Raw genomic sequence first — 13,229 nt, 5'->3', positions numbered from 1 at the left:
AGGATTTTGGTAATAAAAATAAGAGAAACTATTTTATAATCATTTTAAGCCTTGATTAGAATGGATGAATGAGATGCATTAGGATATGCAGAGCATATTCAATTGGAAGGATGTTCAGAAGTTGGTTTTATCTTGCTGGAAAAAATTTTCTATAACATTTTAGTTATTATAATCATTTAAGTAGCTAATTTCATGGGGGATATTAGTATTTCAACAGTAAGATATAAGGAGGATGTTGTTATTTTAAGGCTTTTATGTTGACTTGTGTATTGTCATCATTTCAGGGCTTTATTCTCTATAGAAATTGTCTTCTTAATTATGTATAATAATGGAAAACCTACTTCTAGTTCATGATCAATTATATAAGAAACAGATAACCAAGGAAAATGGAAAGATAGAGTATGAATGAAGTTTGATTGCATTATTTTAATTGGTTATTTGGAGAAAACCAATATGACCTTTTATTAAAGTTGTTGTAATTATTTTGGTTATTAGCTGTAGGTAGTCATTGAAGAATCTAGAATAAATAAGACTTTAAAAATGTTCTTAAATATCCCAAAATGCAAGTAAGACTTTCTAAAAGATAGGACTATGTTGGGTTTTGTAAAGTAGACTTTATTTATGAATGAAAATCATTTTTGGTTTGATTATGGTTACTAATAGGTCTATGAAATTTTGTTAGTGCATTAGCTCCTTTATTATTCTTAAAATGGAAATATTTTTAGTTACTTTGTGCAAAGTTGGACTTGGTATGGAAAATGAAGGCCATTCCATGACTTAGTTGCCTTTTAATTCCAAACATTCTTTATCCTTCCAACAATTCGTACTTAATGATTCCTTTACTGGGGAATTAGAATATATAGTTGATTACCCACAAGTAATAATGTTTTATTTGTCTCGTTTAAAATGCTCTAGTACATTTGAATTAAAAGCATACAGAAAATCATTTGTGTACATATGAATTGGACCCATGAACTCTTTATCATTACATTGAGTTTCATTGTCAAAAAATTAAACCCATTAAAGTTGAAAGCATCGAACACTCTTCTATAAACACCTTTGTAGAATTATTTTTTGTATAATTAAACCTATAGGAAACTTGAATCCCAACTAGTCCAATATTTTTAGATGAGTCCAAGCATCATAATTGGTTCTCTTTGTATGTATCATTTACACTTTTGCTTTCCTATATGAGTATCGGTGTGCAATTCTTATAGGATACTTGCTTCTTGGTTTTAATTGATTTATTTTTTATTTTCAACTTCCTTAATAGATAGATCATTGAAAAAGAAACTTTACCGAAAGTGAATTTTTATAAAATATTGAAGTATAAGAAAGGAAAGGTAGGGATAAAATAGAAAAGAAAAAGAGTTCTTATCATAAATGTCTTTTTTTTTTAACTTGGTTTTAATTGATTTTTTTCTTCTATACCATTGTTATAGTCACTTGTATTTTTCATTAATTTTATCTCTTGCTTTTTGGATTTTGTTTAGATTCTCGTTTATCATTTTGTAGTCAAGTGGTTGGGATTTTATAAATTAGGGCATAAACTGATAAGATGAAAAAATAAAGTTAATTCTAATAAGGATCAATAACAATAGCTACACCAAAATAAATAAAAGTACAACACTAATGCATTACATTTACAATACAGTTATAGTAGAAGTACAACACATTAGAACAATAGTTGATATATTGTACTTTTAAAATTTTAGAATGACGTCAAATCAAAATCTAGCTTAATTTAAATTTTATAACTTGTTTTTATATATTATATACAGTTTAGAAGGTTGCCCATGATGAGTATTAACAATGTGTACATATTGGATTACCGTTAAACAACCTAAATTTGTTCTCATGAGTACATTGGTTCAGTGTGTTTGCAGTAGCTTATATGAAACTATGTTTGGGATCACTAACAGTAGTTACACCAAAATAAATAAAGGTACAATACAAATGCCCTATATTTACAATAAAATTGTATTAGAAGTACAACTTATTATAACATTACTTGATTTATTATACATTTAAATTTTTTTAATGATGACCACTAATTATTTGTTGTAAATTCTATAGTGCAACATGGACCATAATACATGGATAAAAGGCAAAAAAAAAAACAAAATGATACCATCAGGTTTGAACATTCTTGTAATTAGTATTATATTATTTTAACTATATTAATGTTTGACATTGTTGTTTAATCTTATTGTATTAATTTTTATTTTATAATATCGTTTATTTACTTCTATAGGAGGTCAAAATAAATAGTTGTTGCTCCACAAAAAAACTTAGACATCTACTTGATGATCTAAGTGATGAAAATAGGACTATAATTCAAGATATTGTCTTCGGTGGATTGCTTCAACTTTCTTCCACAGAGCAAAGGCATAACATATGCAGATGGATGATAAATCATTTCAATATAGCCCACTATAGGTTAGACATAAGACAAGAAAGACAATTTTCAATTACTTGTTTTGATGTAGGTGAAATTCTAGAAATCCCATATGTTGGTAAGAGGCTCCTACTTTCATATACTAATAGGAATAATAGAATGGAAAACCTATCACTCTTTAGAGATAGGCTTATCTTAATGGAAGACATGGACGACTTCAAAAAATTGTTTATCTTCTTCTCATGTGCTACATTACTTGCTTCAACATCAAATTGGATGGTAGCCATGAGTTGTGGTGTACTTTACTTGCTAGAGACTTTGACATCAATGTTAATTGGGGCCAATTTGTAGACACATTGGTTGTTGGAATTAGACATTTTTTATTAGATAAAAGCTCATGGTTTACAGATTGTTTTTTTTTTTTGTAGGTAGATACCATATTTTATTACATGTTGAAGACTTTCATATCATTTTCTATGTTTTAACAAGTATTTTCTAAATAACAGACTGATATGTGGAATATTTTTGTATCAATTTTTTTATGTAAATAAATTCTACATTCCAATTATGTTGGTGCCACTTACCATCTCTACATGTAGAGTGTGGAGTGATGACTTGATGAAGAAAATGGTGCATGTAGAGTTGCAGGATTATGGTGACTTTGGACTACTCCATGTAAGAGGCAAAATTTTCTTTCTACTATTTCTTTTATTTTCATATTTGAAAACTAATTTTTTAAAAATTATATATTCTTTTTATTACTGTAGGTTCAGAAAGATGAGATGGGGGAAAATGCACATGAAGACCCTACTAATCTAGTAGATGAAGTTGAAAAAAAGACTAGTGATATAAGAATCTTCTACATCTATTCTTTTATTTAAAGAGTAAACGAAACATGTTATGCATAATAATATACATCTTTTACACTTCGTACAATTTTATAGGAAATTATAGTAGAGTATAATGCAACAGATAGATAGATTTACCAATTACTTTGAATAATAAGAAGAGTAATTGATAAACTAGCAAATCGACATAATAGAAACAAAACCCCATCATCTTCTCATCATAGCGGAAGTCATAACCAACCTAATATCAATTAATCTTTCCTATCACCACCACATGGTAGTAAGGTTTTTATAGCACTAGTTGTTACAATTTTTTTATTATTTTTAATTTAATTTCAAATGTTCTATAATTTTCTCTTAAAAAAATTTTCTGGTTGCCATGCATTGTGAAATTAGCCTATGGATCACTATTGAATGATCTATTTGCTCATGGTGAAGATAATGTAGGCCCATTGACCTCATAGCTAGTAGTATAGCATAGCAGTATACTTTCTTCATCTTTATTTTTTTAATAGTAATTTTTAATATCAAAATATTAATGAGTACATTATAATGACTAGTCTTTCCTATGCACATTATTTTTGTTAATCAATTATTTTTTCTATTATTTTCTATACATAGAGTTGATGATGAAGTACAGATGAATGCTATTATTTCGTACTAGACTGGACATTCTCCATTACGTTCATATTGGCTACATCGACGTGCTATTGCCTTACAATCACCATACGTGGTACAACCATCAATAAGAAATTTGAAATTTTCAAAATTTTACATTATCATAATGTATTGTAATGTTATTGTATTTTTATTGTACCTCTATATTTTTTTATAAAAAAAAATTATTTTATAAATGTCTTTTTATACATCATTGGATTACCATTAACAAATTCATGTGTTGAAATTATTAACTCTTTTTTTTTAAAAAAAAAATTAAGATTATTGTGAATTCATATTTGGCTTGCAAGGTTGCTTCAAACATTGATCATGATAGGAATACAACATGATAGCTTAGAAATGTTAGTATAATAAAAAACAATTCAATATTTTGTCATTTTGGTATATTGTAATGTATCATAATGTTAATGTTTTTGCATTATAATTGTATTACATTTGTATTGTACTTGTATTTTTAACTGAAGTAATGATTCTTTTACACAACCTTCAAACTACTAGTCATTCAATACATCATACCAATGTAATACTCATACAAAAAAGTAACAAATTCATAATAAAAATATAGTAGTCTTAACTCTTTAACAAATTTATAATAAAAGACAAAGTGGTCTCATATACCATGATTTCAGTTTTCAATGAAAATCCAAATATGTTCATAAATATACAAACAAAGTGGTCTCAAATAAGCATGAAACAACTAAGAATTTTTTTTTTCCTATACCATGTCAAACTAGTCCCAACAACAAAGCTAAAATGGATACTTTTTCAATGGAAATCAATAATAATCATATCAAACAACCCGAAAAATAAATTAAAAATAAAAATACACATTCAATATGACCAAAATAATATTAAAAAATAAAAAATAATAAAATTTAACAACATTTTACACACAAAAAATGTCATTTCTTTCTCAAAACCTCCTTCAATATTTCAAATCTAATATATCGGATCTACACTGTTAAAATTATTAATATTTCGTTCCTTCATTGAGTTTTAAATTATTTATTTATTTATTTGCATAAACTGAGGTATTTTTGTTTTTTTGGCGTATAAAAAAAATTATTTTTTCCCACCTTTAATGGATTTCTTGCTAGAGTCACACACAAAAACAAGCTTTGTAGAGACGGTTTCAATTCATGACCTGAAGTATTGAAACTTTTTCCTCTTTGCATTTTTTCTACTTTAATATAAACAAGCTACAGTTGGGGTTAAAGAACACTTTTTTTTTTGTTGCTTTTAACTTATTAAGGGTAGTCTTGGCATTTAAATAATAAAAAAAAGGCTTTTGGAGAAATTATCACATTTTTCTGTCTACCTTTTACCGTACTTATCAAAACTATTAACCATTTCAGGTCATTTTTTTACCCCACCCACCTTAAAGGGTAATTTTCTCTTTTTTATTTATTGCTTTTGACTTATTAAGGGTAGTCTTGACATTTTTTTTTACCTCGTCCACCGTAAAGGTAATTTTCTCAATATTGTATTCGTTTATTATAATTTTTATTCTAAAATGGTTTAGTAAAATATTCTGATATCATGATAATTAATCAAATAAATTATTCTAATATAATAATATATTTATTTATAATAATTCATATTTTAATAAATAAAATAATTATTTGTATCATATTAAAGTGCAACAATATTGCTCTTAAACCCGAAGAACGGTTATCCAAACGATGACTCTTAAAATACGTCATAGGGTGTAATGGTGAATGCCCCTACCCCACTCACCATGGATTGATTTTTAGATGATATGGTTAAAGTCCCATGTAAGAATTGACATCATAGCAAAGTTCATGTACTAAGATATCCTACTTTTAAAATAATATTTTATTTCAAACACGTGTTATACAAATATTAATTATTTTTATATCATGGCATCACAAGGTATTTAATGCTATGTTATTCCCTTTTGGTCTTCAACTATTTAGATTTTTTTTTTTTTTTTGTAATTTTAAGAAAAATTTGAAAACAAAATCCATGCTTTCATGTTTTACATTTTTTTGAAAACAAAATTTGAAAATTAAAAATATTGTTCAAACATTTTTTTTATTTGAAAATAAAAATATAAATATTCTAGATATTAATTTTTTATAATAGCAATATTATAAAAATAATTTAAAAAATCTCTTTTTTAAAAAAGATAATTTTTAATTTTTTGAAAAATAAAATTTTAAGAAAAACTAGGGTATAAAAATTTTAAAATATTCTTTTTTCCAAATATTTTGTTAAAACTAATTTCAAGCAACTTAAATTTATTCATAAAATTAACATATTTTCAGAAAATAATTATTTTCAATAAAAAAAATTATGGAAAATAGTAGTTTAAAGAATAAAAAACATTTTAAGACTTTTGAACTGTATTGTTTTTTTAACCTATATGGCCACACCGGCCCACACTCTTAAGGGAATTTCCCCCCTATTAATAATAGAATCCACCTTGCGTCTGAAAGCAAGACAGGAGGATACATGGCCGGCGGGTCCAGCGACAGCAAGAGCAACTCAGGGCTCGTCTCTAGGATTTCCAATTCAATTTCAGGATCGGGGATTATGTTCCATGGCAAGCGAGCTGCGTCGGATGCCTCCTACGTCACAAAGAAACTCCTCCGAAGCACCGGAAAAGCCGCCTGGATCGCCGGCACCACCTTTGTCATTCTCGTCGTCCCTCTCATCATCGAGATGGATCGGGAGCAACAGCTTAACGATCTCGATTTGCAACAGGCCACTCTGCTCGGTACCACTCCCCTTCCCGCTCGCAACTGATCCATTGTTCTGGTGAACAGCTAGGGTTAGGATTTGGTTTAGGGATTCAATCACATTGTTTAAGTTGATGGATGATGCTTCCTGTGGGAGGGTTTTGGATTTGATGGTGGACGGATGCCACAATTATTTTGGATTTCAATCTGAAATTTGGGAATTAGGGTACATTACATTCTTAGAACAAATTTTCAGTTATGGAAATTGATATTTGATTTCAATTTTAAATTTTCATGCACCGGTTTATTATTTTGAGCTGTCTATTTGTTTGAGAAATTAATAATAATAAAAAAAATTGCTATCTTACTTTTCAAGCAATGGAATGATCAGATTTTGAATGGAAACATCTCTCCTGTGAATCCTTTCTGGTATATCTGATGAAACTTGTTAATATCAACCATACACCAATTTCTTTATGTTTTAATACCTTGTTTGTTTCCAATTTCTCTTATTTGTTTTAAGTTTTGGCATAATCGTCCCTCTCATTGTATGTCTTTAAATTACCTCAACCTATTGCAGATTGGGCAATGACCTCTATCTTAGCTTTTTTTTCTTTCGAGAAACGGTAGATGCTAATAACCACCTCACCTATGAATTAGTTGTGCCACCCTGCCAAAACCCCGCAACAGACATGAGAAGGAACCTCCATAAAGACTGTTTGCCCAAATGCAAAATCAAAGTTGAATACTCTGTTTGGCGGGAAAACCCCTAAGAAAAGAAAAGCAAGGAAAGCACCGGGAAAGTGATTCGGAAAGCCAAAAAAAAAAAAGAATAAAACAAAAGTCAAGATGGAGATGGGACCAACTACCAACTCGGGGATGCGGATTAAGATGAGTGAGACGGACTGATAAGTTTGTTAAAGGATTTACAACTGTCACCACCCACTTGCCTCTTCATTCTCATGACCAAAATCAAAGACCCCACCCCAAGTGTCACGTGCGCAGTGCGTGACAACCCATCACGTCTCCTGATTGGGTGGACCCATCCCCAGTTGCTTCATCTCCAGTTTCTACCTTCAATTCCACCCTTCATTTTATTTTCCAACATAAATAATTTCATATTTTTCTTTTGGAATTTCGCTAATTTCCAATTTTTGAACCCTTCCCCTAAATATTTTCAAATCTCAAGTCATTTGGTCCTGAATTGCTTAAATTATTAGTTAAATGTCAAGTCATTTGTACCTGAAACAAATATCCCAAGTCTGGATAAGGCTATGCCAACTTTGTTCAAAGAAGCCAAGTTCAGCAATTTATTCGAGGATCTCATCTTTTCAAGAGAGGAATTTTTCTATTCAAAAACCAATTCTCCATGCTGGCATAGAAAATCTCATAAATGAAAATGGGATGACAGACCCTGGTATTCATGTTTTAAGGATATGACTTCATCCCATACAAAGAATCAAGAGGTGAGAAAGTGCAATCCTTCCTCCTCCATCTGCATCGGGAATAGCAACGCGTCCCAAGCTTTATGGCCTTCCCTTTCTCTTTTGCCAACCACCTTCCTACTTTTTCCACCTTGCAATTACATTTAGTCATTTACCTTTCCTTCAACTATAATTTTCTTCGCTTTTTCTCTTATTTATGGCCTTGAAGGGGGTTCTAAGAGTCTAAAAGGGAGGTGGAACCAGACCCATTAAATTCAAAATCTCATATATGACCAGCCAAAGGGACAAACCCAAATCACCAAATACATGAAGATGAATATGACATTGCAGCATTGTTTAATCAAATTAGGCAGATGGAGAGACAGGGCCATGTGAAATGGTCACCAGGGCACGTACTTCCAAGGTTACACCTTAGAAATTATCAATTTATATATAACGTACAAACAACCCAAAGGTTCCTTACTATAAAAAGAAGCTCCAATATGCCCACATTTACAGCTGAACAGGGCTGCTAGCTCCCTCATCTTTACACAAAAGCTGAGAATTTGTGGGGGGTTCAGAGATCGAGTAAAATGGGTACTATGAAACTTTGACTAAAAATAATTACCAACATTAGATCTTGACCTAATGACCAGGTCAGAGACTCAGAATTGGTGGTGAGGAAACCACCTGATCAAACCATCGGATGATAAATTCAGTGCAGGCCTACTATTTTGATCATTACGTGAAATTGATGAACATGGAGTCTCAGCTAAAAACACTCTATTTGGTAAGAAATTCTATCAAACAGATTCCATTCTGATAATTTATTGGAACTCAGTTTTATCATACTAGAAGATTAGAGGAGAGAAAGCACAACATCAAAAGGTCACCAGTCTCTGTGAAGAGGCTAAAATAAGGCTCTTGAATGTCATTTTCAAAATATACATAATTTGTGTATGAGAGAGATGTCATACTACTTTTTTGAAAAGCACAAAGGCAGTGAAGAAAATGGAGGAGCATTATTCAGATGGGTGAAAGAAGACAAACAGCCACATGGTAATGTTTAAAAAAAAGGCCAAAACCCATTACTCTATTCCCATCTCCTCTCTCCCCCACAACTAAAGGACATTCATTCCTCCACATACATGAAACACCCTCCTCTCTTTTTTCACCTTTGTGAAAATCCATATTTCATGCTCCAAAATGTTCTTCTTCCCTTCAACAATTCCCACATTTTTTACCTCTCTATCTATGCACCACAAAAACCCATTTCCTCTTTGAAAAGAAAAAGGAAAAAAAAATACATAAAGAAAGAATCCACCTCAAAAAAGAACTTTGCCTCTTTTCAGACCTAACTCTTCCTTTCAGAAATCTGCAGAAAAAAGACACAAATTCCAATCATAACCCCCATTAGACAGCCAGATAAATAAAGAAGATATAGTGGAAAATAATGAGCAATCTCACTTTCAATCCTTACATACCATCGTCTTTCTTCATCAAATTTCTAGCAAACAACATACAGATCACCACAAACCCTAATGCTGCTGCCCCTCCTACTATAATAGCAACTGTCTTCCCTGTAGTTTGACGTGTCCCTGCACCAATCCACCACAATCCCAACATTAATAAAGTAGTCAATGAACACTTTTCTATCATAGGAGAAAAACCCCAAGTTTTTCCAGTAATTTCTCTGTTTTTCCCTACAGTTTACCTGATGAAGATGAAGAAGAAGAATCTGATGATGACCTCCTGGGAACCCCATTTGGGTAGTAGCTGTAACTGATGAAGCACTTGTGGAGATAGATTTGGCCTGAAATGGAGCTTCCACATTCAACTTGAGCTCTTTGCACAGCACTCTTCACACACTCACTACAATCCGCATCACCCACATCCCCTTCACACTGCCCCAACACATATACAGATTCATAGCTGGTGGCATAGAAGCCATGGCCACTAACCATGCCACTTTCCATGGATGAAAAGGCAGTGTCCCTTCTCTCTTCGAACCCACTTCCTGCAACATTCGTGGCACTGCAAGTCTTGTATAGCATCTTCATGCCTGAAATTTGAGCAAAACCCGCTACTTCATAGAGAATGTAGCACCCATAGAGCTGAATCCTAGAAGCTATGGACTTGCCACACAATTTGTCAGACATCTGGGGAAGCTTGTTCACACAGTTGTAGCAATCAGAAGTGGAGAGGTCTCCCCTGCACTGGAAGAGGCCAGTGATGCTAGTTTGGCCAGTACCAGAGGTGGTTTTGAAAAACTTGGCTTTGGTAGACTGAGAAACTAGAGACCCAAAAAGGGCTGAGAGGGCTTGTCCCGCGTTTGGATCTGACAGTGCCTGCTCTGCACAACCCTTGTAGACCAAGGCGGTGTAATCAGTGGCAGATTCAGCAAGTGGGGTGAGCTCAAGATTGGTGAAGAGAACCATAAACAGGAACAGGAGGGAAAAGGGATTTGTGGGAAAACCCATTTGGTGGTTTGGGGGTTGCTGTGTCGATGAATCAAATCATGGGCAGCTGGAGAGATTTTGGGAGTTGGCTGAAAATGACGAAGGATTGGAGGATTGTGCCCTGATTTGTGCTTCTTTTCGGCCAAAGGGCCTCTGGTTTTGTGGTGTTTGGGGAATAGGGATTACTTTCCTTTTGAATGCCTGCCTCTGCCTAGCTTTAGATGTGCAGAGATGAGAGGGCAAATGACAACCCCCTCTCCCCACAGAAGTAGTTTTGAGCTGTACAATAGTACTCCCCAACCCTACCATGTACTCTACTCTCCATATACGGGTGATAATAGGGTAATAAAAATATTACTTTTTATAGAAGCTAGGAATTGTTTATATTTGAAGAGAATGAGAACAAAAGGATTTCAATAAAATAATTTTGAAAAAAGTAACCACAATATTCTCTAGGCTATGAGGCTATGGCGAGTCTGAACTGATAAAAGGGCATCTGACATTGTGGGAGGCGAGTGCAATAGTATAGTGCATGTGGTTTGACTCGAGTACATCAACACTTGAGTTGGGGTTTGAATTCAATAACAACAGGGGTTGGCTCTTCATTCATCATCCTCTTTTAATGTGGAGCCAAACCATCTGAACTCAGCTTTTAATACTTGGGGAAAAACCTCATGACCAAAATGCCTTCAATCACCCATGCCTCCCATGATAGTATTAAGTTCAAAGAAAATGTTCCTTTTTCCCCTGGCAACACACATTCCCTTCAGAATGATAGTAATGTATGACAAGGACTAGCATATTACATCCATTCGTTTTCTTTTTCTCTATGCCCCATAGTTGAAAATAAACTCTAATCCAATTAACAAATCTAACAATGGCAGCACTCAACAAATCAAACACCTACCTTTGATTTTTTATTTTTTTATTTTGGTATTTTAGTTTGTTTGTCATGCAGTAGTATTACTCTGAAACTAACATGGGAATGGTGGAGTTGCCAATAATGGATATGTTTCGTATTTTTACAGTTTAAATTGCAAGAATATATTACTTTTTCTTCTTTCCACATGGCCTGTCCTGACTAGTGGATCCTCTTCAGGGCCACACACAGTTAGGCAAATCCCAGGAGTTTATTCCTCTTATGTTAAGCTACCAATTTTTTGAATTAGATTTTGTTTTATAATGATGTTAAGAGCTAAGAAGTATTTTTTTAGTCTAAACTTCAAAAAAACGTTATCGGTGATTTCTTAATAATATAATATAATTTATTTAGTAGTGATTTTAGGAAACGTTTTTTGTCAAAAAAAAATATTTCTAAAAAAATTAAGGATTCTTTTGATCATATTTCCTAAAACTCATTTTTAAAAATTGTTTTTTATTATTCAATTTAAAAATCATTTTTAAAACACAAATTTTAGAAAATATGACCATATGTGCTCATATTTTCTTTTTGTTTTTAAAAACAAATGAAAACAACTTTTTACTTATTCTCTAAATATTATTTTCTATTTTACTTTGTTTTTAAAATTTACTTCTAAAGAATAACAGTCAAATACTGTTAAAAATTTTTTTAAATAGTTTTCTATTTTTAAAAATATAAAATTATTTTCAAATCACACAATAAAAAAGGTTCTAGGTGTTTGATAAATTTTAGAAAAAGCTTTTAACAAATTAAAAAATTACTTCTAATGTTAAAAATCACTTGTAATGGTTTTTTTTTTAAATATTTGATGGGTGATTTTTTTAAAAACATTTTTAAAGAAAACATTTTCATTAAAAATACTTGGAATAAAAATATTATTAAATGTATTTAAGTAATTTAAAAAAAAAATTAAAATATTTCTTAAAATTTATCAAATATTTATTTATTTTAAGTTAAATGCTATCCTTAAAATCAATACCAAACCGAGAAAGAAAATGAGAGGTCGTAATCGGCCATCACTTTCACATCTTTTCCTTGAGCAATGATTTAAATAAAAGGACTGTGGAAGAAAATAAAATGAAAATAATTTTGACAGTAACGCTTGGGTCTACGACTCTACTGTTATATGAAGTACAATATAGACAAGAATGCATAGCAGCAGCGTGACAGCTCTCTCGGTAGATGTATATCTAAGTAGTGTAATTACAGCACATGGTCCATTTTTTATTTTTTATTTCTGGGAACACTCACTCTTTGTTTTTCACTTGTCTCTAATGCTTGTCGTCTGTGGCAAGACTCGCCTTTCTAATCCCACATTTAATTGTATTCATCTGAATCTAATTACCAACAAGACAATTGCATTTGGGGGTATTAATTGATCACTTTGATTTTCTTAATTAACATGATATAAAGGAACGCACCAAATGCACTATGCGTAAAAACTAGGGCCGGAAATATGCAACTTAGGGACGGGTCACCTCATCCGTCATCTCTGGATTTCAATCAAACTACATACACACGGGAATAAAAAAACACAAAATATTTTGATGTGATTTGACGATCAATGCAATTTTTATGCCCATGGAATATACCAACGTGCAATAATTCATTAATAAAAACAAATGAGAAATAATACAATCGTGAAGATCTTTTTCTTTTTTCTGGTTGTATGCTCTAAAAAAATAAAACCTTAAATTATAAAAGAATTAAATATATAATAAGGTAAACTTGTTATTCATCAAATAAAAAAAATAAAAAAAATCTAAGGCATGTTGCACCCTTCAATTCCTATAAGTTG

At 31.6% G+C, this 13,229-nt stretch overlaps 2 protein-coding genes across 2 annotated transcripts; one reads left to right on the top strand and one right to left on the bottom strand.

Annotated features, from left to right (window-relative positions):
• Positions 1 to 6,354: 6,354 nt before the first annotated feature.
• On the top strand, positions 6,355 to 6,936 carry LOC117914905 (mitochondrial import receptor subunit TOM9-2-like). The gene has a single exon (XM_034830422.1). The coding sequence runs from the start codon at positions 6,400 to 6,402 to the stop codon at positions 6,691 to 6,693; it is 294 nt and encodes a 97-aa protein (XP_034686313.1). The 5' UTR covers positions 6,355 to 6,399; the 3' UTR covers positions 6,694 to 6,936.
• Positions 6,937 to 8,948: 2,012 nt separating this feature from the next.
• Positions 8,949 to 10,800, bottom strand: LOC117915468 (plasmodesmata-located protein 2). The gene is made up of 3 exons (XM_034831066.1): positions 9,765 to 10,800; positions 9,535 to 9,648; positions 8,949 to 9,425 (listed from the first exon to the last, which is right to left on the bottom strand). Exons 1-3 carry the CDS (start codon positions 10,528 to 10,530, stop codon positions 9,418 to 9,420), a joined length of 888 nt encoding a protein of 295 aa, XP_034686957.1. The 5' UTR covers positions 10,531 to 10,800; the 3' UTR covers positions 8,949 to 9,417.
• Between the last annotated feature and the right edge of the window lie 2,429 nt (positions 10,801 to 13,229).

The sequence above is a fragment of the Vitis riparia genome, chromosome 5 (assembly GCF_004353265.1).
Source record: "Vitis riparia cultivar Riparia Gloire de Montpellier isolate 1030 chromosome 5, EGFV_Vit.rip_1.0, whole genome shotgun sequence".
NCBI lineage: Eukaryota > Viridiplantae > Streptophyta > Magnoliopsida > Vitales > Vitaceae > Vitis > Vitis riparia.
The sequence above is the reverse complement of the archived record's forward strand: the minus strand, read 5'-3'. Positions and strand labels throughout refer to the sequence as shown.

Coding starts and splice junctions, on each gene's coding strand:
- LOC117914905 (XM_034830422.1), top strand. CDS start 6,400: ATGGCCGGCGGGTCCAGCGACAGCAAGAGCAACTCAGGGCTCGTCTCT.
- LOC117915468 (XM_034831066.1), bottom strand. CDS start 10,530: ATGGGTTTTCCCACAAATCCCTTTTCCCTCCTGTTCCTGTTTATGGTT. Junction 9,649..9,764: donor TTCTTCTTCATCTTCATCAG/GTAAACTGTAGG, acceptor GGATTGGTGCAG/GGACACGTCAAACTACAGGG.